Source organism: Orcinus orca, chromosome 4 (assembly GCF_937001465.1).
Source record: "Orcinus orca chromosome 4, mOrcOrc1.1, whole genome shotgun sequence".
Taxonomy (NCBI): Eukaryota; Metazoa; Chordata; class Mammalia; order Artiodactyla; family Delphinidae; genus Orcinus; species Orcinus orca.
The window spans coordinates 29,081,059-29,108,489 of NC_064562.1; the positions used below are offsets into that span (position 1 = coordinate 29,081,059).

The 27,431-nt window shown below is 40.5% G+C and overlaps 1 protein-coding gene across 1 annotated transcript in view; it reads right to left on the reverse strand.

Annotated features, from left to right (window-relative positions):
* The window catches only part of NR3C2 (nuclear receptor subfamily 3 group C member 2), a 372,850-nt gene that overhangs the window by 65,650 nt on the left and 279,769 nt on the right, over nt 1-27,431 (reverse strand). Inside the window, exons 5-6 of the mRNA XM_012535563.3 lie at nt 9,139-9,477; nt 7,206-7,350 (exon numbers count right to left, since the gene is read on the reverse strand). Coding sequence (XP_012391017.1) covers nt 7,206-7,350; nt 9,139-9,477 — 484 coding nt within the window. The remainder of the gene's footprint in view (nt 1-7,205; nt 7,351-9,138; nt 9,478-27,431) is intronic.

Sequence of the window (27,431 nt, forward strand, 5' to 3'; positions counted from 1 at the left end):
TCAGACCCCACTGCACCCTCTCCTGCAGTTCCCTCTGCCTGGCCTCCTTCAGGTGGCAAGATGTCCTTTATACCTAGTTTTGTGCAAAAGAAAGATAGTTCCATTCTGCGATGTTTCTGTCCCTTGAAGACAAGGAATGACCGTTCTCTATTTGTGACACTGTTTTTCTTTATTCAAGAGTCTCAAACTCAACCATCTACAGGGGCCGGGCATGGATGACGAAGGGCACAAGGGCAGAGGGTGTGGGAAGTGTGATGAGACAGGCAGCTCGTGCACCATCTAAAGAGGGGGCTCTGAGTCCTGCCCAGCAAGCCAAGTGCTCAGCCCCTTCTGCTAAACACCTTGGCCCTCCAGCTGCTGGTACGGGGCCTGGGGTGTTGGAGGGTCCAGTGGAGACAGAAAGAGGACTTCTTTTCTTTTATAGTTTACTCCCTTAAATTGACCCAGAAGTAAACAAGAAAGCAAAACAATGGAAATCTCAGAAGGCTGCTGATTTTTCAGTGGCAGGAAAAGAGGTGTAGGGGTACGTGTGTATGTGTGTGTGAGAGAGAGAGACAGACACAGAAAAAGAGAGGAGAGGAGGAAGGAAAGAGAGGGGGCGGGAGGGGGGGGAAGGAAGTGAGACAGTAGGGAGGGGAGAGGGAAAGGGAGGCGGTCAGAGACTAGAAACACAGAAACTACACAGTTCAGTGTCCCCGTAAGCGGAGGGAAGTAAGAAATCCTATCCAAAAGCAGCAGCAAGGGAACAGAGGAGGGAAAGAGAGGCTGGGGACAGATGGGGGAAAGCAGATGGAGCCAGTGCAGGGGATGTTGAACCAGGCTCATCCCACCCTCTGGCTCTCTCATCAGCACCTCTGCCCCTTGTCCTAACCCTGCTGGAGCCAAAGGTCCAGGCAAAGAAGTCATCTCCTGTGGCTCAGGAATATCAACCAGCCCCCCTCAGGAGGCGAGGGCGGGGCGTGCCAACCCCTGGCGGGGACACTCTGATCCCTGCCTGAACAAAAGGGACATGGCCTGGAACACACAGCACGAGTGAGCCAAGACTACTGGAACTTTAGGGCCTTAGGTGCAGAAGGATCTTAAGGAGACTGTCCTGTTGGCAGACTGGCCTTGGGGAGAGCCACTCACTAAGGACAGCTGCGCTATGGCAGCACAGTGGTCCCCAGTGGGGACACAACAGGGACGGGCATCGCTCCACGGAAACATGGCCTGAAATGACTGATAACTAAGTCCTATGGTTTTCTACTGGTGCTGCCATCACATAGCCAGCACTGAGCAAAGAGGGCAGTGTGGGCTGAGCTCAGCTCCCCTCACCAATGAGCTGGGCAAACGCTGCCCTCCCAGGAGTCACACTCAGCACTCACCCGAGGGACTCAGAAAGTGGCACTAAGACTTAAACTCTCTCTCTCACCAACAGTCTCTGAACCGAAATAATCGAAGGTTCAGAACTACAAAGGCAGTGAAAGATCATCGAAAATACATTGTTTTATTGGGCTCTGACTTGAAACAATATAAACATGCTTTTAAGTATACTTTTAATTCTATATTACTCAGCAATTAAAAAGAATGAAATAATGCCATTTGCAGCAACATGGATGGACCTAGAGATTATCATCCTAAGTGAAATAAGTCAGACAGAGAAAGACAAATGCCACATGATATCACTTATATGTGAAATCTAAAATACAACACAAACGAACCTATCTACGAAGCAGAAACAGACTCACAGACATAGAGAACAGACTGGTGGTTGCCAAGGGGGAGGCTGGATGGGGGAGGGAAGGACCGGGAGGTTGGGGTTAGCAGATGCAAACTATTATACATAGGATGGATAAACCACAAGGTCCTACTGTATAGCCCAGGGCACTATATTCAATATCCTGTGATAAACTATAAGAGAAAAGAATATGAAAAAGAATATATATATTATGCATAACTGAGTCACTGCTGTACAGCAGACATTAACACAACATTGTAAATCAGCTATACTTCAATAAAATTAATAATATATATGCTTTTAATTCTAAAATATTGGCTGACACTTAAAAGAGCATAATACTGAACCTTCATTTCAGAAATTTTAAAAAAATTGAAGAAATTTCATTTCAGGCTTAAATGGGAGTTTTAATACGTGTATTGAAATTGATAAGACATTTGAATACTTGCAGTGATCTGGAGCCATATATGATAAGCTGTTTCAAGGTGAAATTGAATAATGAATCATTTAATACATATTTGAAAAGTTTTAAGTTCATAATAAGAAAAGTTCTATTCTAATTTAAAGTATTAACTCACATCTTCACCCCAATGTTTAATAAAAACTTAGAAAGAATGTTTTCCTTAATTATTCTCTACTTCGCATCTTTCCTCCAACTCTAATGAATCCGGTACACAGCTGAAGGATAAGATCTTTGGGAACTTTCAGATCCATTTCACAGTTGAAGGCAAACACACATGATCAACTATTCAAGTTTTCTTCACCATTTTAAATATAGCAACGTCTCTGTTGGTGAAAACGCTTCCCCGCATCACACTTCTTGATCATAAGCTTCACCCTTGTAACTAGCGATGATAACCTAGAAAACCCCTTCTAGACTGACTAATAGGTTGTTTGGTTCATTTGCTCAATAATTCATTTATTCACCAAATATTTATGGAGTACCTGCTATGTCCTGGACACAATGCCACGGGCTGGAAATTAAAAAATGATTAAGACAGAGTCTGTGATTTCAAAGAGGAGGTGCCAATCAAACAAGGGAAGGATACAGATGCTTAAAAAGATCTGCCAATGCGGGTGAGAGGGGGTCCAAGATGGTTGAGGGAGGGTGGGTGGGAAAACAAAGGAGGGTTCCACCAGTGCATTCTATCCTCAGGTGAACAGCATGCATTACTCCCTTGCACAAAATGCCAGACAGTTTCCTTCCCTTTGGCAAAGGGTATGAGGTACAGGCAATTTTGGGGATTTGACCAAAAGGCTTTATGTCATTTCCAAATGTTTCCTGGGAGTAGGTCCTCCCTCCCCCTTTGGAAAACACAGCTCTGCCCTGTTCTTTCTAGTTGAGAGAAAACTTAAGTCTAGGCTGGGGTTGAGGTCAAAAGTTTTAAGAACAGGGAACAAAATGTTCACTCTAGGGCTTCCCTGGTGGCACAGTGGTTGAGAGTCCGCCTGCCGATGCAGGGGACACGGGTTTGTGCCCTGGTCCAGGAGGATCCCACATGCCGCGGAGCGGCTGGGCCCGTGAGCCATGGCCACTGAGCCTGCGCGTCCGGAGCCTGTGCTCCACAATGGGAGAGGCTACAACAGTGAGAGGCCCGTGTACCGCAAAAAAAATAAATGTTCATTGTAACAATTGTATAATATCATGCTATTTAACTACTTGTAACATTAGAAAGCAATTTTTTTGTTGTTTCCATTTTATATCTATTAACATTTTCTAGAATAGACATGCATAGAGCTTATATGACCTTTTCTTTTTTTTTGGTTTCTTATTTACTTCTAAAAGCCTTCGATGACATTAATTTTCAATGACAATTTTCAAAATTAATTTTTTTCAATGACATTAATTTTGAAGGTGTACAGGCTTCAGATATAAGGTGCTTCCCCCTAAGTTTCATTTGTGAAAAAGGATTCTGACAATTTTGGACTTTGAAACCTGTACACCTGGATGTTTACACACAATTAAAAATTAATAGATGACACCAAAAGCATAGCAAACAATGACAAAAAATAGATCAACTGAACTTCATTAAAATTAAAAACTTTAATTTTAAAAGTACATCAAAGGACACTATCAAGAGAGTGAAATGACAACCCACAGAATGGGAGAAATATACGTATCATATATCTGATAAGAGTTTACCATCCAGAATACATAAGGAACTCCTACAACTCAGGAACAAAAGACAAACAACCTAATTAAAAATGGGCAAAGAACTTGAATGGATATTTCTCCAAAGAAGATATACAAATGGCCAAAAAGTCTATGAAAAGATGCACAACCTCCGTAGTCATTAGGGAGGTGTACATCACAACCACACTGACAGTACTTCACACCTACTATGAGATAAGTCAGGCAGAGAAAGACAAATACTGGATGATATCACTTATATGTGGAATCTAAAGGAGCCAAGTTGAGCAAACAGAGAATAGAATGGTGGCTGCCGGGGGATGGGGGAAGAGGAGGGATGTTGCTTCAGGGGACAAAGTTGCAACCAGTAGACAAGTAAGTCCTGGAGATCTAATGTACCGTACAGTGAATACAGACAGCAATACCATATTATAATAAACAAACTGGCCAAAAGACAAGATCTTAGTTATTCCCACCCAGAAAAAGAAATGATAATTATGTAATGCGACAGAGGTGCTAACTACTGCTGCAATGGCAATCATATTACATATAAATGTGTCAAATAACATGTTGTATACCTTAAATTTACACAATGTTATATGACAAATAGATTTCAAGAAAAACAAACCAAAGACCCCCCCAATACTTCATACCCACTAGTATAGCTATTAAAAAAAGCAAAAAACAAAACCAAAAACCCAGAAAACGAGTGTCAGCAAGGATGTGGTGAAATTGGAACTCTTGTACACTGAGGGTGGGAATGTAAAATTGTGCAACTGCTGAGGAAAACAGTTCAGTGGTTCCTCAAAAGTTACATGTAGAATAACCATATGCCCCAGCAATTCCACTGCTAGGTGTATACCCAAAAGCAATGAAATCAGGACTCAAACAGATAATCATACGCAAATGTTTACAGCAGCATTAACCGTGATAGCCAAAGGCAGGAACGACCCATGTATCCGTGAATGGATAAACAAAATGTGATCAATTCTCTTTATTTGGTAAAAATAAGTATGGTAATTATAGTCCATAAAGTTGTAGTAGACACTGATCATAATATTTTCATCAGTTGATGTATACATAATCTTGTTTTATGTGTATTTCTGTTTAAAGACACCTTATTAACATATATTATTGATTCATTAACATTGAACTCACAGCCAACAGCACTGTCACTCATGCCTGAAAGAAGCTTATGTATAACACCTATATTTTTTCCCTAAGGCACATCAAAGCCTTCTTGCACTTAGGAACACTAGACAGCGCTCTGGCACTCTGCTTGTGGGTCATTTTAACCAGTGAAATCACCAGCCAAAAGCACAACAATGCAAAAAACATGGCACTAAATAGACCATGGAAAAGACGCGTGTTTACACTATGAGAGCTGAAACAAGAAGGCAGAGTCTCAGCTGAAATGTACATGCTGTGTACCTCAAACTTACGGCCTCTCTGTGCTGCAAATACTGACTTTGGGGTTACAAATAAATGTGCCAGAAGGTCAATGCACAACTACAGAATCTGCAAACAATAAGGTCAATTCTATACATACGTACAATGGAATATTATTCAGCCATGAAATGAAATTCTGATACATGCTACAATAAAGATGAACCTTGAAAACATTATGCTAAGTGAAATAAGTCAGACAAAAAATGGACACATATTATATGGTTCCATTTATATGAAATATCTAGAATAGGCAAATTCAAAGACCAGAGTTTATCAGGGCTTTGGGGGAAAGGAGGATGTCGAGTTACTGCTTAACTGGTCCAGAGTTTCTGCTTGGGATGATGAAAAAAGTACTGGAGATGGACAGTGATGATGGTGGTGCAACAATGTCAGTGCAATTAATGCTACTGATTGTGCACTAAAAATGGTTAAAGTGGAAAATTTTATATTATACGTATTTTATTACAAAGAATCAACAGATTCACTGAATAAGGTTAAATGAATCTTCTATTAAAACGAAATCTAAAGGAGACACTCCGGATGGCACCAATAGAGATTCGTATTTACCCACGTGTCCTCTTAAAACAAAGAACCTCCTTAATATGCTTTCCTTTTTTTGGCCACACTGAGCAGCTTGCAGGATCTCTCAGTTCCCTGACCAGGGGTCGAACCCAGGCCCCCGGCAGTGGAAGTGCAGAGTCCTAACCACTGGACCGCCAGGGAATCCAAATATGTTTTCCTTTCGGTTTACAGACCATTTTTAAAAACAGTCTTACTATTTAATAATATCAGCTGATTATTCAGGAAAACAAGTAAATTAAAATGTGCCTGTCAGTTGTTTGGCCTCACTTCATGCTTCTGAAGCATGAAAATTTATGCACTAGTCGAATTATTTGTTCTGACTAATGGCCCAAAGAACGGTCACCCCAAGAACCAACAACTGATGCTCCTAATTTATCTTGGACTAAAACTGCCTCCCAGGTCCACCATATTTGGATGAAGTGATACTCTCAGGGCAACTACTACCGGTACAATTTAGGTATTTTGGCACTACATGTCCACTTTGAACCTTTCACGTCCCTTTTCTCTCTTTTATCACCAATCCATTTCTCATCTGCTTCCTTCCCTATTGAAAAACCCCTATTTTCATATCTTGAGAGACAGCCATCTGTTAGAATATGGCTGTGGTTACTATCATCATTCAAATGTTCCTTTTTAATTTATCTGTTTCTTGACCCAACAATTACAAAGAAGCATGGCTGGATGTAAACATGCACGAAATGTGCTAATGTAGAATGCAAACAATATTAAAATGTAAACTTCACATAGGGAGGCATTCACGGCCAAAGAAAAATCTAGTACTATTCTTTCAATCTTTTTAAAATGCATCATAAACCTAAAAATGTTTCACTACAGAATAACAGTTTGGCTTCTCTTATGATCACAAAGAAGGGTAATTATGATTGTCATGAAAACACACTGAGCAGATGTATACTATTAACAAAAGAATCATTATATGACTGTGCTCAAAAACTGGCACGTTATACATTCACATTTCCTAGAAATCAGACAGTCTTCCCAACTGGAGTAGATACCAGAAGAGACTGTTTTCTATTAATTGTGGCTTGTACCAATCAAGTTTTGGGAGCCAACTGGATCATCATTCTTTGGGACAATTCCCACATACTATCATGTGAGATCTATATACACTGATCTATATATACTCAGACACGTGCATTATAATTTTGTAAAAAAGTCATTTTTAAGTTCTCAAATGATAGCTTTTAAACTCTTAAAAAACGTTATCAGTGGATTCTTTCACAAAGGTACATCTGTTTAGAAATCATAAAAGAGCGTAGCGAATAACTCTTCGGTTTATTTTATGAAGGCTAATCAATAGGTACTTACTCATTAAAGACTAGGTCTGGTGCAAAATAGAGAAATTGGCTGTTCGTATGTTTGTACGATCTCCAGCTCAAGGCAAATGATGACAGACACATCCAAGAATACTGGATGAGGGTAATTTGGTCCTCGAGAGGCAGGTTTTTAAATCCTGAAGAAGAGAACAATTCATCACAAAAATACACTTAGCATTTAAGAACATTCCAGGAAGAAGCTTCGTAAGTCAACCCCAAACTGCCCCCTTACTCTCATTGACTCAAATCAATTCCACAGTTATTTACAGAGCACCTATCGTGGACCTGGTCCTGTTCAACATTTCATGTTAAATTCACCTTAAATTGTCAATGAGGGTAAACTGCCAAGGCAAAAAAAAACTAAGACGTTCTGGGAGTTTCATTGTGGACAGTGGTCTACAATCCTTAGTTAGACTGAAAGAATTTGTGTTCACCTGTACCACTTGCTTCATCCTACTCACAATGAATAACTTCAAAATAAAAGATAACTTAATGACATCAACTCTTGCATATCTGCAACACTGGTGGAAGATTTTACTTTACATGAGTTTGCAGTGATTGAAAAAGTCTTATTCCTAGCTTCCCCTAGGCTGGGATAATGCCAGACTTCAACAGACTTCTGAGGCAGAATAAGCATCTTTGATGCTGTCCTGCCTTACCCACAGTCTTCCTTTCTTTTGTTTCTTTTCTCACCCTCTGTACTTCCCTTCTTTTGTTTCTTTTCTCACCCTCTGTACTCCCAGGGGCACCAGGGTATTCTTCTGTTTGTATATAGTTTCACCTGGGCAAGCTCCCCTTCAAAGAGTCAGTCATCAGAGCTTTCCCCAGACTTTTGTCTTACGGCTGCTGGTTGACAACAGGGCATCTAAGAAACTGCTTTGGATTAATGAACTGGGACAATGTGATCACAATTCTGAGCAATGTTTCTGTAGATTAATAGAAGCCTTATTAATAAAATGCTACAGCATAAAACAGACTAAAGTAGGAATTTCAAGGACAAATTAAAGGGTTATGGAGGTAAGATATTTTCAGAAAGACTCTTTCAGAGGCCCCTACAGCCTACCTGAGAGGTCTTTTTTTTAAATTAATTTTTATTGGAGTATCGTTGATTTATAATGTTGTGTTGGTTTCTGCTGTACAGCAAAGTGAATCAGTTATACATATATCCACTCTTTTTTATTTTTTTTATTTTATTTTTTTTCTTCGGTACGCAGGCCTCTCACTGCTGTGGCCTCTCCCGTTGCAGAGCACAGGCTCCGGACGCGCAGGCTCAGCGGCCATGGCTCACGGGCCCAGCCGCTCCACGGCACGTGGGATCTTCCCGGACCGGGGCACGAACCCGTGTCCCCTGCATCGGCAGGCAGACTCTCAACCACTGCGCCACGAGGGAGGCCCTCCACTCTTTTTTAGATTCTTTTCCCATATAGGCCATTACAGAGTATTGAGTAGAGTTCCCTGTGCTATACAGCAGGTCCTTGTTAGTTATCTATTTTATATATAGTAGTGTATATATGTCTTGATTTACCTGGTCTAGGGCTTAGAGTAGCCCTGGCTACAAGCTGCTAATAATGGGCTCAATTCTTGCTTTGGCAACTAGAATGTGTTTTACCTTATTAATATTACTGGAATGAAACTTTCCATTTCAATCCTCAACATAAGAAATGGGTATGTTCTATTAACAGAACAATAGAAAAATGTTCTATTGTTCTATTAACAATAGAACCCTTAACTCTAACTTCTCAAGAGAAATGAGCATGTTCACCAGATTTTTCTTCTACACACTTGATTCATTTGACAACGAGTAAAAAACTGGCTGTCGGGATCGAACAGAAAGCAAACTCAATCGCACTGTTGCATACGGTACGCTCTGTTGCCCTGACGTGCCTAGTTCAGGATGCAGACCCTGAAACGCGAGGCCATCCTACCTGGAATTACCTTCGCCCACTTCACGACTTGGATCATCTGTTTGCCTGCTAAGCGGTTTAGGGTGGAGAGCAGATTTTCGGCTGTATCTGGTTTGGAGTTGTCATAGCCTGCATACACAATCTCGGGTTCGATGGTTTCAAGGACCATGGAAGGGGAAGGTGTGAGCGCTCGGGAAATTGTGGAGAGTTGAGGAACCAGCGCTGAGTTGACGGACGGCTCTTGCGCAGGAGCGATGTACGTAGTTCCTTCCTCTGGGCTCTGTGGGGGGGGAGGTGGAGGCTGCTGTGACTGTTCCTCGTGAATCCCTTTTAACTTCCCCAACTTCTTGGACTTTCGAGCTGTAAAAAAAAAAAAATTATAAACAGGGCAAATTAAGATTATGTTTGGCATGATAAATACCATCTAAAGCACAACACTTTTGTATGTTATATACAAATGTTAAGAGTAAATCTTAAGAGTTTGCGTTACAAGAAAAAAACTTCTATTTCTTTCATTTTGTATCCATATGAGATGCCGAACGTTCACTAATCTGATTGGGATAATCATTTCATATCGTATGTAAGTCAAATCATTATGCTGTACACTTTAACACAGTGCTGTAGGTCAATTATTATCTCAGGAAAACTGGGATTAAATAAATAAATCAGTAAGTGGCACCACACAAAAAGAAGGAATTAAAAAAAGATTATGTTTGGCATACCTTACATGAGGTAAATTGCAAGCAAATATTGACTTATATTGATTAAAGCATACTTTTCCTCTAAGGATGTCTTGTTATACTAGTAGGAACAGCCCCTTTTCAATATTTTTCTGATACCAGACCCTGTCCTAAATGCTTTTTATAAATTAACCACTTTAACAATTTTATGACTAGGTACTATTACGATTCTCATTCTGTAAAGAGGAAGCGGACCAGAAGGGTCAAGAAATCTGTCCAAGACTACACAGCTAGTATATGTAAAATAGAGTTAAGAGCTCAGAGGAAGGATAAATTATTTCAGATGCTAATAAGTTACATATTCCTCAACTAAATCCTATGTAAGCCAGTAATTCCCACCTATTACCCACCGAAGAATTGGCAACAAGGGCTAGACTCGCCCGATTGAGCTTATTATCTTAGTGCTGTCTCTGCTCCCTTTAATTAGCTTTCTCTGGCCCTTTACTTATTCCTCTTTGGTGCTTCTCTACCACTTACTCTTCCTGCTGTGGTCCATGTGCAACCACTTGCTTACTCAGAGTAGTTATTTTGTGCAGATGCTGTTAGACCCACCGATGTCCCCGGCTATACTGTGAACTGCTGAGGCATAAAGATTGGGTGCCCCTCTTCTTTTACAGCCCGCATGGCGCACCTTGGTAAATGCTATGCCTACACAAAGTGACTTACCGATTTCCACTGAATGAGTGCGAGCTAATCAACCCCAAAGAAAGGCAACAGAAGGGGAGAAATGAAATATCTGGATGATTCCAAATTGGGGCACTAACCAGTAAACGTACAGGAATTAATGCTATTAAAAAATTCAGGTGTGAGTTATACCATTACACAATCCTTAAAAATCTCTCCTACTCTATATTTTTACTATAAATAAACATTTCACATGTCATATAGCCTATAACTAAAAGATATCACAATACGGTACAAGAATACCACTTTAGAATTTTAGTAGAATGTATTACAAGTGACCATATTCTGATTTACCCAGAACAGTCCTGGTTTATGCTTGTTTCCCACCATGCTTATTAGTGAGTGCCCTGTTTACTCCTAAAAGTACCACATTTTGGACAATAAATAGTGTGTTCATTATAAAACCAAAGAATCAGTATTAACTTCAATAGCAACTGCTTTAAAACAAATTTTATTGAAGTAGAGTTGATTTACAATGTTGTATTAATTTCTGCTGTACAGCAGTGACTCAGTTATACATATATATTTTTTTTCATATTCTTTTCCATTATGGTTTATCACAGGATATTGAATATAGTTCCCTATGCTACGCAGTAGGACTTTGTTGTTTATCCATCCTATATATAATAGTCTGCATCTACTAATCCCAAACTCCCAATCCTTCCCTCCCCTATCCCCCCTCCCCGTCGGCAACCACAAGTCTGTTCTCTATGTCTGTGAGTCTGCTTCTGTTTCACAGACAGGTTCATTTGTGTTGCATTTTGGATTCTACATATAAGTGATATCATATGGTATTTGTTTTTCTCTTTCTGACTTACTTTGTTTAGTATGATAACCTCTAGGTCCATCCATGTTGCTGCAAATGGCATTATTTCATTTGTTTTTATAGCTGAGTAATATTCCATTGTATATACGTAGCACATCTTTATCTATTCATCTATCGATGGACATTTAGGTTGTTTCTATGTCTTGGCTACTGTAAATAGTGTAACAGCAACTGCTTTTCATTCACATCTCTCTTGAGGGTTCTTACAATAGATATGGGGAAAGAAAGACTGGGGAGGTGGAAGGGAGAATTGGGAGGTAGATGTGAGGACTGGGGAATGGATGGCAGGTGGGTGGGGTTAATGGGGAGATGGATAGATAATGGGGAAGATGGGTGAATGAACGAATAAATGGATAAAGGATAGAGAAAGCTCAGATGTGCCAAACTGAGCTTAGAGCTATGGTAATAATTTACTTTGCAATTGTAAGGTTTTCCATTCTATTGAGGAATTTATTTTAAAATTCTTGAAGTACCAGACACCTTCAACTTAGCTCTAACATGTGTGAGAAACTTACAGGATACAAATTTAACACAGAGTAGGGCTATGCCACACCGATTAATTTGACTTTCAAAATAACCATTCATGCTTGTAAGTATGGCCATTAATATTACATTTACCACTTGCATCACAGAAACACTGATTCAGATAAAAGACAAGCCCCTATCCAACAACAGACATACCTGCCACACATTCATAAAATACTGGAATTGGGCTTAAGAGATGAACAAGATATAATTCCTATCTTTAAGAAGTTTGAAATTAGCAAAACAATTTAAAATTTTCAATTATTTCAGATCATTTCATTTCTCACGGACTGTCTCCTTCAATGAAAGAGGCAGAAAAACCTGAGCTTTAGAACTGTCTGAATGAAAAGCAGATGTATCCTATTCATGTAGTATGCTAATGGCGGGTGGCTGACAAAGTACTGCTCAGCAGTGCTGAGCACACAGTAGGGGACCAAGATGCTTCTGATGAATGAATGAGTGAACGAACCAAAGAAAAAAATAATCACTAACTGCCTCAAAAACTAGGCAAAACAGAGAAGGAGAAGAAAAGAATCAAACATGCAGATAATCCCCAATGCTGGTCAGTGGATGATTGTATCTATAAGTGTTTGAGAAGATCCTCGATAGCACAGATTAGTCATTTGGGGAATCAGATACTTGGGACTAACTGCCTCTGTGTCACATAAACTTGTCTCTAAGCCTCAACTGATTCATCCGAAAAATGAGAATGACAGTGTTTCCCTCTCCTATCTCACAGAGGACTCAACAGGTAAGAAAACTAAAAACGATGTTGAAAATTATTATTAACATCTGAAATAGCGCTTCAATGCTACTTCCATTCTTTCACATAATTTTGCAGATATTAAAACTATTCCCGTTCATTAAAATGTCCTTATCCTTTATAAGACTACATCTGATGATAACCATCATTTGATTGATGAGAAATAGACAAGGGTGATATTCTCAAACTTTATTAAAAATGATATTTGCTTGCAAGTTAATTATAAAATTCATACTTGTTTTAGGTCTTTGGTCTGTAATGCCGTGTCTATTCTCATGGCTGATTTAAGGCCAATGCTATGAAATATCATGAAGAAGAATGCTTAATATTTTCTCTAGCACTGATACACAAGGCTGTGGCCTGTAGCACAACTGATTGAGCAGATTATCAATATTATGTTTAGCATTTCAGTTACATTTAATTTTATGTTGTAATTTTATGAATATATGAGGGACACTGGAATTGAGTATTTATTTATAGTTCCTTAAATAGTTCAAGAAAATAAATATTTTCAGTGTGCAGATTCTTCAGCCAAGTGTATTCATCCTGCATCTTCTTCTAAAAGAGTACAGTTACATAACAATCATATTACCCAAAGCAGCCCTTCTAAAATGCTTGAAAATTTTATACTCTTTCTAACACACGCCGCCTTCTAAAATTAAAGCCCCTGAAAGTTGCCAATGTCTGATGTGCTCCTATAACATCACTTTCCATGACCCTTATGGGTACTCAATAAATGTCTGTTGACACTTCATTTTCAAACTGTAATACATTTTAACAAACTATTACATATGTAAATGTAAATTATTAATAAATTAAATTAAAAGTAAATTATTAATTTACTTCTGTGTAGGAAATGTAGGCAAGTTTGACATTTTAGGATAAAATTTCTGAATTGTTATTATTCCTTTTCAAAATTTCTCCTGTGTAATGATCCACCTGCAGAGTTATTACTCTGAAAATGCCACAACTAAAATAATAATAAGCTCAATTTATGGAGCACTTTACTTACGTGCCAAGCACAGTTCAAAACAATTTCTAGTGGTCTTAAGCCTTCCGATGCTCACCATGACCCTACGATTAGGCAATGTTACTTCCATTTTACAGATGCACAGAGACAGGAAGTACTTCTTCAAGGTTGCAGGGCTGGTAAACACCAGGGCTAGTTTTTGAACTGGGCCATGGCTCAGAGCCCACACTCTTAACCTCTGTGCTATGCAGTCTCTCTTTTAATCCTTTTCTCTTTATCTAATTTGTTTTTTAATACTTTAAGATTAGCACCAGCTTCAAATCCAAGTGTATAATTAAGATGTGTGCTAATTACACAGGAAAATTTCTGGCCAAAGATACTTAATGAACATGTTTCCATTACCCAAAGCATCCGTGAACATAAATTAGGGGTCTTATCACTACCTACCACCTTAATAAATTAACATGGAGTTAATGGCCTTTGGGCTTGGGAACACATGTTCCCTTGTGACCCAGACACAATTCATTTCTCACCTGCCAGCCACAGTTGCAGGGTGTGTGTGTGTGTGTGTGTGTGTGTGGTGTGTATTAATATGACTCTGAATGTCTCCCAGTCCCATGTGAGCCTAGAAGAATTTCACTTGTTCTACCTGGATGTTATAGTAACAGTATATGCTTAGCAGCTGCCCCCAGGTGCCAAGTCCTTAATTACTAGCAGCATCTTAGCAGCCACTTTCTCCTGGCACTGCCAGGGGAAAGAACGCTATAGATTCCCCATGAATTGTTCCCCCAGGAGTTGTGCAATGGGAAGGACCTGCTTCCTATCCAGAATTATAAGCTGGACAGCAAGCAGGAAGCGTCTGGTGGGACCCTATAAAAATTGTGGAAAATTCCCAATGGGGTCTCAAGATTCAAAAAGGCCCTGAAACATGGCCCATGTTTGCTCTGTCTCCTGAGGCCGACCTGGTCTGCTGCATACCCTTTGGACAAACTGCCAGTGTGGTAGAATGGCGGCCGGCTGGGAATGACAGACACCGCTTCTGCATCCCCCAGTAAAATGATGAGATGCACGGGATTCTCCTGCTACTTTCATCACTATCTTTCTCAAGTGTGTTCAAATGACAGATTCTTTAGACTTGGAGATGGGTCATTGGGACAACGTCTTTTTTTTTTTTTTTCTATCTGGAGTAGAATAAAAGACTGATGGGGGGCTTCCCTCGTGGCGCAGTGGTTGAGAGTCCGCCTGCCGATGCAGGGGACACGGGTTCGTGCCCCGGTCCGGGAAGATCCCACATGCCGCGGAGCGGCTGGGCCGATGAGCCATGGCCTCTAAGCCTGTGTGTCCGGAGCCTGTGCTCCGCAACGGGAGAGGCCACAACAGTGAGAGGCCCGCATACCGCAAAAAAAAAAATAAAATAAATAAACCTTTAATTTAAAAGACTGATGGGGAGCTTTTTCAACCATAACATTTCACTGGAAAGATGTAAAGTGAGAATTCTGTCATTTTAGAAATGCTCAGTGTCATGTCTTGAAATTTTAGGTCTTGGCAGTAAATATTAGAGAGGATATATTGAGGTTATATGAAAACATGTATTTTTCTGTTCCAGGCCAAATGTAATTACTGGTTTAAACCCACAGGACAGGGCTTCCCTGCTGGCGCAGTGGTTGAGAGTCCGCCTGCCGATGCAGGGGACACGGGTTCGTGCCCCGGTCCGGGAGGATCCCACGTGCCGCGGAGCGGCTGGGCCCGTGGGCCATGGCCACAGAGCCTGCGCGTCCGGAGCCTGTGCTCCGCAAGGGGAGAGGCCAAAACAGTGAGAGAGGCCTGCCTACCACAAAAAACAAAAAAACCCCACAGGACAATAAGAGCATCCACCCCATTCTCTTTCTTTCATAGACCATTTCTCTTGCCACTCTCCTCCTAATCATGCTTTCCTATTTTCCTCATCCCCTTTATCTGCACGACTTCTCCCCTTCTCCTGCCAGGGGAGGAACACACCGAGAGTTAGCGGAACAACCAAGTATTTCTGTGTCATGAGATCAAAGGAAGGAATGCCACCTTCCTACAGATTTAACTGGTTTTGCAGCAAAACCTCTCTCATTTTTACTAATAGGAAAAAGAACATCTACGGTTCTCAAAGCCATACACACTAATAGAATTGGGGTGAGGGTCAGGGGCACATTGCTTTATGAATAAATAATTAGCCTCTCAATTGATAATAAGTGGCATTCCAATTGTTTAATAAATCTCCTTGAGCGGTTATAGAACTTGAATACTGGGTGTCTTAAAAAGTATATCTAAACATTCTCACGTTAATATACATAATTTAACAAATGAACAGGCATTATTGATTTTATTAGTATAAAAACCATGCTAAGGCAAACTCAGACCCAACCTCGGACCACTTTAAGACATTCCACACGACAGACACACACACACATATACCCACACACACGCGCGTTAACTGTGTAAGGTAATGCGCACGTTAATTAGCGCGACTGTGGTAATCATTACATAGGCATATTGATATCACAATACCACATTGTTCACGTTAAATATGTATCATTTTTTGTCAATCATAACCTCAATAAATCTGGGGGGAAAAAGACATTCCAGATTAGTGGATCTCCACAGATTACATTTTAATGTGTGTATAGAGATAACCATAGATATCTCTATAGCTATAACAAACATAATTTTGTTGCTATTGTTATAAAATACATTTATCTACTACTTAGCAAGTAACTAATATTCACCCATTGTGTAGAAAGTGCCCTGGTTTTATGAGCAGTGCAATGCTGAATAAGATGATCTGAGCCCAGACAAGAGCTTACAACCTTGTGGAAGTTGGATCAATACATAAGAAAGCAATCAGGGTTATAAAATAGGCTATGACAAGTTTGGGGTCAGTGTTCCGGACTATGTATGTGGTGAGTGAACAATGGCAGGAAGACATTGGTTTATCTTTCTATGAGCGCCTCCACTTTCCTGTATCCCTCTGTGTTAATTCCCACTGTGCCCTGGTTTGCTTTTGGTGGGATTCAAATGACACTGAGGGCCCACGTGGAGCGGTCACTTCCCTGTGTGGGCATCCACCCAATGTTAAGCATCACTGACCCCCCCCCACCCCCCCGCCCTGAGAGGAGAGTCCCTCAGACCAGAAGCTAAATGTGAACAGAGACTCAAGGGAATCTGAGGGAGATAGAATAGGGGTCTGCTGATTTTGCAGAGACAGTGACAAGGTTCTGGAAGACAATCCCCAGTGACATATTCTGATTCCTTCCCTGCTGGAGATAGGGATTCAGAAAGGGGCAAAGCCAGACGCTGCCTAGTAGATACTTCTTGGGCTAGATGGCTGATTAACATGATTGTTTTTATGGCATTTATATTTTTCTGTAATTAGATTCTTTTTTTCTCCTCTAATACTTAGCAACATTTTCTCCTCCCTTTTTTTCTTTTACTGTCAGTCAGACTCAGGAACGTCTGTACATAGGAGGATGTGTCAGGGGGAGGGTTCCATCTCTGGACAGAGTTTTAAAGGTGAGGCAGTATGTCTTCGATGTCTGGCCAGGCTGGGACTGCGTTAAACCAAGTAAGAAACTCCAAAGAAGAGGAAACAATGTCTTGAGAAATGGCCTCTTGGTGATGGCCTCTGGGTAATGGAGAAAGTTTCCAGTGCTTTCTTCTGTTGAAACCTTTGCTGGTTTAAACAAGAGAGAATGCCACTGGACTGAGTGGCAGTGGGCTGAGCCACTGTAATTCCAGAACTCCTTTGGACATCACTTCTAAAGAACCGCGGGCAGTGGTGGGGCAAGGGCGGCAGCCAGCACCCCACGGCCAGGTGGGGTGGACAGCGGGTTTACTGCACGGAACACCCCCTACCTGGGCCTTGCCACTGTTGGGCTGATACACACCTCCAGGGAGTATCAGAAGGGAGCAACAAAATGACGAACGCTCCATCCCCAAAGCTTTGGACCAAAAATGTTTATGGGGGGAAAAAAAAATAAGTGAAAAAAGACAGGGATTGAGTTATTCTAGAGTAGAAAGTGAGGGATATGAGAAACCAAATAGCAATTTCAAAAACTTGACAACCCTTTTCCAAATCACAGTGAGCATCTATTTTCTGTTTCTACTGAGGTCAAGATAAGATCTAAAGGGTTTAAAGGGCAGAAGCAGGGATTTAGATGAGACATTAGGAGAAATTCCTGCAAGTTTTCTGGAATGTGTTATGGAGAGAGCCTGGAATGCATGACCGCCAAGAACATGTAATATTCTTTTCTAAAAACTCGAAAGTAATAGGTAGGCAGGTTCCCTGCTTGCCTGAGTGCAATTCTGCCGCGCAGGAGGAGGACGATGAAATGAGTTATCGAGACCCGGTAGCCCTACAAGGGAAGGAAATATGACCTCCAATGTACATTCCAGCCTTCCATGTGTCTGAGTGGAACTTCTCTGGCTCATATTTTTCTCAAAAACAGGAAGAAATCCCTTACACTTGTACATGTGGTAAGAGATAATTTTAGAAATATTTTTCCAAAATATACTCCAAGGGCAAATACTGTGATCACTGAACGCAGGCTTGGGAGAACATCCACTGCCATGGAAGAAACTCCTAAAGTTCTATATGCTCCCTTTTACCCTATCCCCAGAGTTCACATGCCCCCCCCAACTTTTTTTTTTTTTTTCAGTTTTACCATTTAAGGTACAGAACTCAGGTCTGTACTGAAAATGGGCTCTGTGGTTTCTCCTAATCCTGAGGTTACCTAATTTTTTTTTAAGTGGGGAAAACAGTTCATAGTAAAGGCTATCATTAATTGAGAATCTGTATGTCCAGCATGATAGCATCTTTTAAAAATGTTATCCTGTTAGGTCCTCATAAGTGCCCTGTGGCTAGGTACTATTGTTAGCACCACTGTACACAGGGGTAAAGTGGTTTGTACAGGGTCACAAGGATGGTCTGCAGTTAGGAGAAAGTGAGTTTTTGTCAGGGCATAGAAAAAGAGAACAGAGAAACCCCATCACATGTGCAGAGTGCATCAAATCAGGAGGTCAAAGGGGTATGAAAAGGACCCAGAGCCCTAAAGACTTTTCTAGATTATCAGCGAGGTTGCCATTGGATCACCTCTAGTAACAAGATCAGCAGCCTTTTTTAATGGGAGACACAGAAGAACCGGTACCAATACACAGGATGCTTTCTCTCCTAATTCCCTGGGCAGGACAGTCAACCCCTGTGTAGGACAGTCAACCCCTGTGTACTCCGGGGCTGTTGCTGTAGCAGATGAGACAGTCTCTTTGCTTTTGCTCCTTGTTTTGACACCTCTAAACAAGTTTTGTCAAAAACATTTGACACTCTGATGGCAGGAGAAATCAAAGCAGGCAGAAATCAAACCAGTCTGTACTAAAAAACAGGACTTATTGGGGGAAGAACTTACTCCTTCTGATTAAAAATCAAGTTCTGGGCTTCCCTGGTGGTGCAGTGGTTGAGAGTCCGCCTGCTGATGCCAGGGACATGGGTTCGTGCCCTGGTCTGGGAAGATCCCACATGCCGCGGAGCGGCTGGGCCCGTGAGCCATGGCCGCTGAGCCTGCGCGTCCGGAGCCTGTGCTCCGCAACGGGAGAGGCCACAACAGTGAGAGGCCCAAGTACCACAAAAAAAAAAAAAAAAAAAAAAAAAATCAAGTTCTTATGTTCAAGAATATTGAAATGGTTAGTAGAGATGGATTAATCAATGTACGAACCCAAATGTCAACTCTTATAAGTATTAGTTCAGCTAAACTTCACGTATGATCTTATTTTATTTCTGCATCACCAATAAAGCAGAATTCTTAGGTAAAAAACATAAGGTTCCTAAGCTCCATTGCAACTGATAGCTGAGTTCTGAGTCTGAATAAATATATTTTTAAATCAAATGAGCATTCTTTAGAAAATACAGATAATATATTTGCTTTTGTAAATTCTTATTCTTTGGGAATAATGATGCTGTGCTCAAGATTGGTATCTGTGTAAATGTAAAACAAAACACAAGCAAATAAGCAAAAAGAAGACAGAAAAGCTCCTTCTAGTTTTACAATCTACTTAAAATAAGAAAAAGAGCACTGTGATAGCTATGGCTGTCCAGCAAAAGGTCCTTCTCTCAGTTAAAAAGTTCATTCTTTAATAGCTGCAAGAGCCGCCTTCTTGGCATATGTTTGAGCAGAGAACTTATTACATGAAGTACGATCTCACTGGATATGCAAGGTAAATAGTCTCATTAAGAATATTTTATGAAGAAACATGACTGTTCTAACGAGGTCAAGCGGTGAATAAGGTATGATAAAGAGGCAAAAGGCAGTGACCTGGAAATAGATTATGGCACCCAGCTTAATTTACTGTGTCTTCCCCAGTCCTGGCGTGATTCTCCATAGGCTCAGGCCAAAAAGAGCTGGTCAGATGCTAGCGCACACGCTGGGCAGAAAACCCAGAAGAATGGTCCCGAGCAGACCTCCTCACACTGGCAAGTCAGCTAAGCAGGATCTACCTTAAGAAATATTATGTATAGAAAAATAAGAGTTTACCCAACAGAGGTATGATGAGGGTATTTACACTGGGTAATGCCATTTTCCTTTACAAAAATTTCAACCGAAGACTTCTTTCATAAGCTCTCAAAGAACATACAAAATGTAATGCATTCCTGTTTGTCTGCACATTATTTTTTACATATGTTTCAATTATCCTGTTCTTTCCTCTTAGCATTTGTTGCTACTTCACTGCAATGGTTTCCTCAGCTTGGTCCCTTTAACTGTAGCCTTACAATTGACATTACAATTCGGAAGTGTCTGAGAATTCTAAAGCAACCAAGGAATTTTCCTAAATTCAATTTCAGAAATTTTTAAATGATTAGTTTTTGTGTACATAAGACATAAAAACCATGCAGTGAAATGAAAAAATATACAGATATAGAACAGTTTTATCTCCAGTACCAATTTTCTTCAAATTATTTCATCTCCCTTAGCTCAACATTCTTCCTATAAAATAATTACTTACAGCCACATTATAATTATTCTTTCAAAAGCTTTTATTTAACAGCATTTTCTATATACAATCACCTTAATTTTAATCAAATTTTAAGTAATGCTTTACTTTATTTAGCTGAAAAGTAAACCAACGAGGTTTTAGTTGAGACTACCAATGTTGAGATTATAACTGAATGATTAAAAATGATTAAAATTGCTTCGGAAGAAAATGAACTGGTGAAGCAGAAAACCAGATGTAAAATAATAATCCCATGAATTGATACAAGGACATTTTTCACAATTTTTCACAACTGGTGTAACACAGAAAATATTCTGTATTTCTAAATACTATCACTCTAGTATTAAGAACATTTTACAAATGCAAGACAAAGCTGGCCAGCAGAATTTGAAAAATATCCTCATGTTAGAAGCTAATGCTAATATAAAAAAGAATGAGTAGAATGAGGACATGTTAATGAGTTAACAGGCTCCCACTTAAGTTGGGGGCAAAAATTAGATAGGCCTGAGGAAAAAGAAAACAAACGTCAATGTTGATAGCTTTTCTGCATTTTCAATAAATATTACTCCACATTTTATTCCACTGACATCATCAGAATGAGTTGAAATTAAGAATTAATAGTAGCCAATGGACTTGAAAAAAAAATATTTTTCTAGGCTGGGATCGCTTCAGGATTCAGGCTGAACCAAGCTAAATGGCCTTTTTTGAATAAGTGATTCTCTTGCATTCGCTTCTCGTGTTTTCATTCCAGCCTCTCTTTGCACACAGGGTTCGTGCTGGAACATCTTGAGGCCCTCTGGTGATGTCTGGTGTTGGCAGGTATAGGTCACTGCTGGAGAGGAGGCCTCTCAGCTGCCTGGTGGCGAGCGGAGCCATGCCAGGGTAGGGCCGATGCCCAGGTCTGACCTCTCAGCTCTGTTGAGAAGACAAACTGCTCTTTTTTCCTTTGGTATTCTGCCACAGTGTAAATTCCAAAGCTTTTGGTGACTCTCTCAAACCTAGCTCAGCACAGCAGGCTGAACAAAAGCATCTTTAAAAGAATATGCTTTCCATTTAGGTTGCAAAGGACTCTTCAAATTTATAGCATTTAGCTGCATTAAAAAAAAAAAAAAAAGTCCAAGGAAGAATTTAAGAGAGTTGTGAATACGATGCTGACTCGTTAAAAAGAAACTTTTAGAAGAAGGAAACATTAAATGTCCTTTTATTTTCAGTGATTCCTTATCATCTGTATTTTTCTTTCACATATGAGACTGAACCACAGACCTGGATGGAAACGCGTTGGCCCTTCTCCATCAAAGCTGGAAGATGAGCTGTCTTCGGGAGAGGATTTAAGTAGTTCAAGAAGGATGGATAACTGGGCCATTTCTGCAAGTTTTTCTTTGGGGTCGCAATTCACATTTAAGTCATTTAAGTCACTATTTTTAAAGTAACCTCACATTTACAATAAAGAGATTAAACAAAAACAGTTATTTATTTCTTCTCACATATGGTTCTCCATTTTCCTATTAAAATTCTGCTTCTGTTCCAAAGATAGGTTTCCCTTCATTTAAAACTAAGTCTGCCAGCATGCTGTGATGTCAGCGCTCCTATACGTAGCTCTGAAGAACGGACACTGCCGTTGATGATGGATTTCACTGATGGCTTTGCTAGCGTTAGAAAAGCCTTGTCTGGGGTCACAGGGTGGCCCACGGCTGTCAACCCAGAGCAGATGCCTTGACCAGGAGTCAGTTCTTCACTGCTGACTTGGGTGAAGGCCAATCTCATGCTATGATTTTCAAATGGATGATGTGGTCCTAAGTCACATACCAGGTAAAACACAATTTTTATCCCCCATAATAATTTTTAACTTCTGTAATTGAAGGGGATGACACAAGCCTCTAAGCTTCCCTTTAGAGAATTTCTACCCTTTAATGGCATTTTCTTTGGGTCCCCAGTTAGAATTAGAAATTCTCTTTTAGATTCAAATCGTTTCCCTTTATAGATATGACCACAGAGAATAAAGATCAAGAGACCACGCCCAATATAATGAAACACCTTATATTAATTCTCTAACAAAGCCTTCAAGGGAAACACAGAGGATGTTAAGTTTCACCTCCAACCCCAATGAGCTAAGGTAGTTTCCTAGAGGAAACAATTCCAGCCAAGGGTCAACTCAGCCTTAGGCAGATGACAGGGGCAGGTCAGGCATCCTCCAAAAAGCAGCACCCCAAGTACAGTAGTGGAGGGCAGGTAGCCTGCCACTTCTAACCTTGAGAGAGTCTAAAGAGAGATGAACAGGGAGAAGCCAAAAAGAAGGTTTTTTCCTCTTCAGCTTCGTGGAAGAAACACACTCTGGAAATAGAATCCAGAAAGGGTCACTCTGCATCCCTAATCTTAGGGCCCGATTAGTATCTCTGAATCAGGAATGTCAGCATGGGTTTCTTTTTGTGGCTGGAATTACGGGAAATGTACTTGCCCTTGACCCTGACCCATCCTTGGGGAACGGGCGGGGATGCAGAGAAAAGCTGTGATCTTCTCCTGACTCAAAAGACCATCATCAATTCAGCATTCTGATACCCAAATTGTGAACACCCTAACAGAACCTCCTAGAACCGGAAGGGGCATCACATCAAAACAGCAAGTTTGATCTCATTTTAAACAGAGGGAAATAAAGTTCCAGAGGGTGAACTGGCTTGCTCGAGATTCCAGATGGTAGAGGTGGGAGACTCTCAGCTCCATCATTTCAAGTTCAGTGGCCTGTTTAGCAGTGCCAGCATCAGAGCTTTCATAGAGGAAGACTTTAAAGAAACATGTGAAAACACATGTACTCAATGCGACAGTTATTCATGTTTATTTTATAGTAGGTTGTAAGGCATTTGATGAAAATTATGAGGGAAAGGCTATGACCCTCTCCCCAGGCCATCTGACAGCCACTTGAATATCTGTTTAGTGTGGCATAAGCACATGCTATCAACATGGAATTCCAGTTTTCTCTCAAAAATAGTTTCTTTCAAGATTATCATGAGAAACAACCAAAGTTGGATAACAAAGTTATCCGGGACTCGTGAAGGTAAGCTGGTTAGCATACTGACAGCATACGACTGTAAATGGTCTTGTCTGTGTAGACAAACATTTACGTTTTGGTAATGACATACCAGAGAACAGTCCTTGATAAATGACCCAATCATTGCAATGTATCATCCTAGTTATAAATTTCAAGAAGACATTTGAATACCTGACTATCAAAGTCCAGTGATTTGAATTCAATACATTGCGACACGTAGACTATCAGACATGAATTGAAGCCTCTGAAGGCAGGTACCTACAGGGGCATAAACATGCAGTTTTCCTAAGTAGCAATCAGTATTTAGAGGAATAGCTCTTACGGACCCTACAACTGCCCTCACCATTTTGCTTTCATGGAGCAGGCACACAGCATAAACTAGTACCTCCTGGGAGTCAATCTTCTGTAACATTTTGTATACATCAGTGTGGTCAAGAAATCACTTACATGGACTGTTTTCAACATTTTCAGCTGTAATAGTCCATGACCTTTTTTTTTTTTTTTTTTTGACTAGTTCATATGCTTAAAAAAACAAATGTTTAATCTTTTACTTTCAGGGAGCCACTATCAACCAGCGTCTTATGGGGAGGACATATGGTATACGACAAAAAATGGGGAAGAGACTAGAAATTTGGGGAAAAAACTCTAAGATATAAGATATACTACCCAGCTACTTGGATAACTCATAAGGACCACATACGATTATATATACTTTCAACTCTTTGCCCATAATACATCTAAATTTACTTATTTCCCAAAGTATAAATAATTACTAAAAGCTATGTCTATATTAAGGGATTAATAAAAGCAACAGGATATAATTGAGATGTTCAGCTAATAAAGGACTGAAAAAATGAAGAAAAGCACAGGGCCAGAGATTATGAAAACGAAGATTATCTCACTACTTCTCTAACTGTGGTCCAAGGATGGTCTTCCTTAGAATCACCTGGGAGCTTTTTCAAGATGCAGAATCTTGGGCCATCCCAGATCTGCCTGTCAGCACATCTAGAAGTGGGGGCTGGGACTCTTCATTTTTAAAAACTCCCACGTGACTATTTTTCTGCATTTGGAAAATGAAAACTACCAACCTAAAGGTTCTGAATAAGATTATGGAATGAGGGAAAAACAGACAGAACCTAGAAAAAAGGTTCTTTAAAATAAAGATAGGAAGGAAGGATGGGAGGGAGGGAGCGAGGAAGGGATAGACCGGGATAAAAACATGGCCTATATCAGGGTTTCTCAACCTCATCACTATTGATACTTTAGGCCAGATAATTCTTTGTTGTTGGGTTCTGTCCTGTGAAAATGTAGAATATTTAGCAGCAGCCCAGGCCCTCTAATCCCTAGATGCCAGTAGCATCCTCCTACAAACTGTGACAGCCAAAAATATTTTCAGACTTTGCCAAATAACCCCCGCCCCCAGGGAGTAAAATTGCCCCTGATTGAAAACCACTGGTCTACACTAAGGAAACTGATAAAAACAAGAACAGTAAGCTAGGAAGATAATTAAATCCCTAGACTACATATCAATAAAAAGCAGTCAAACGAGAGCTGAGATGAGAAGCGTGCTAATCCATTATGCTCCACAAGTTAGTTTCCTTGTTAGCAGAAGTCATAAACTGGAAAGTGAGCTAAGGATAATTTCAAAACTTCATTTTCATCTTTCACAACTTGACATATTTCACACAAAAATTTGTATTTCTGATATCATGAAAAGAAATCTTAAAACCTCGCCATAGCTGTCTGCTTTCCCTCATGGAAACAAGTGGTTGGAGCTGAGATCAGGACATCTCCTTTGGATGGAGCACTGAAGTTTTCCCTTTATGCTTTACAGATAGGTAAATTCCACACAAAATTCCTGATATAGGTCACTGGGGTTGTAAAAGATTAGAGTGTATCCATATAGTTAAGATTTACATTTAGTTTCGTAGAAATCCAAATTTTATGATCACTGCCACAGTTTTTAACTACAGATGTAATTTATGGGGAAGATTAGTTCAAGATGGCTGAGTAGAAGGATGTGTGCTCATTCCCTCTTTTGAGAGCACCAGAATCACAACTAACTGCTGAACAATCATTGACAGGAAGACACTGGAACTCATCAAAAAAGATACCCCACATCCAAAAACAAAGGAGAAGCTGCAATGAGACGGTAGGAGGGGCTCAATCACAAATCAAATCCCATAACCGCTGGGTGGGTGACTCACAAACTGGAGAACACTTATACCACCCACTGGAGTGAAAATTCTGAGCCCCACGTCAGGCTTCCCAATCTGGGGGTCTGGCAATGCGAGGAGGAATTCCCAGAGAATCAGACTTCTAAGGCTGGTGGGATTTGACTGCAGGACTTTGACAGGGCTGGGGGAAACACAGATTCCACTCTTGGAGGGCACACACAAAGCAGTGTGTGCATCAGGACCCAGGGGGAAGAAGCAGTGATACCACAGGAGACTGAACCAGACCTTCCTGCTAGTGTTGGAGGGTCCCTGCAGAGGCAGAGGATGGCTGTGTCTCACCGCGGGGACAAGGACACTGGCAGCAGAAATTCTGGAAAGTACTCTTTGGCATCAGCCCTCCCAGAGTCCACCACTAGCCCCACCAAAGAGCCTGTAGCCTCCAGTGCTGGGTCGACTCAGGCCACACAACCAGCAGGGAGGGAGCCCAGCCCCACCCATCAGCAGACAAGAGGATTAAAGTTTTGCTGAGCTCTGCTCACCAGAGCAACACCCAGCTCTACCCACAACCAGGCGCTCTCATCAGGAAGCTTGCACAAGCCTCTTAGATAGCCTCATCCACCAGGAGGCAGACAGCAGAAGCAAGAACTACAATCCTGCAGCCTGTGGGAGGAAAACCACATTCATAGAAAGATGGACAAAATGAAAAGGCACATGGTTATGTACCAGATCAGGGAACAAGATAAAACCCTAGAAAAACAATTAAATGAAGTAGAGATAGGCAACCTTCCAGAAAAAGAATTCAGAATAATGATAGTGAACATGATCCAGGACCTTGGAAAAAGAATGGAGGCAAAGATCAAGAAGATGCAAGAAATGTTTAACAAAGAACTAGAAGAATTAAAGAACAAACAAACAGAGATGAACAATATAATAACTGAAATGAAAAATACACTAGAAGGAATCAATAGCAGAAGAACTGAGGCAGAAGAATGGATAAGTGACCTGGAAGACAGAATGGTGGAATTCACTGCTGTGGAACAGAATAAATAAAAAATAATGAAAAGAAATGAAGACAGCCCAAGAGACCTGAAGGACAACATTAAACTCACCAACATTCGCATTACATGGGTCCCAGTAGGAGAAGAGAGAAAGAAAGGACCTGACAAAATATCTGAAGAGATTATAGTTGAAAACTTCCCTAACATGGGAAAGGAAATAGCCACCCAAGTCCAGGAAGCGCAGAGAGTCCCAGGCAGGATAAACCCAAGGAGAAACACGCTAAGGCACATAGTAAGCAAACTGACAAAAATTAAAGACAAAGAAAAATTATTAAAAGCAACAAGGGAAAAACAACAAATAACATACAAGGGAACTCCCATAAGGTTAACAGCTGATTTCTTAACAGAAACTCTACAAGCCAGAAGGCAGTGGTATGATATATTTAAAGTGATGAAAGGGAAGGACCTACAACCAGGATTACTCTACGCAGCAAGGATCTCATTCAAATTCGATGGAGAAATCAAAAGCTTTACAGACAAGAAAAGCTAAGAGAATTCAGCACCACCAAACCAGCTCTAC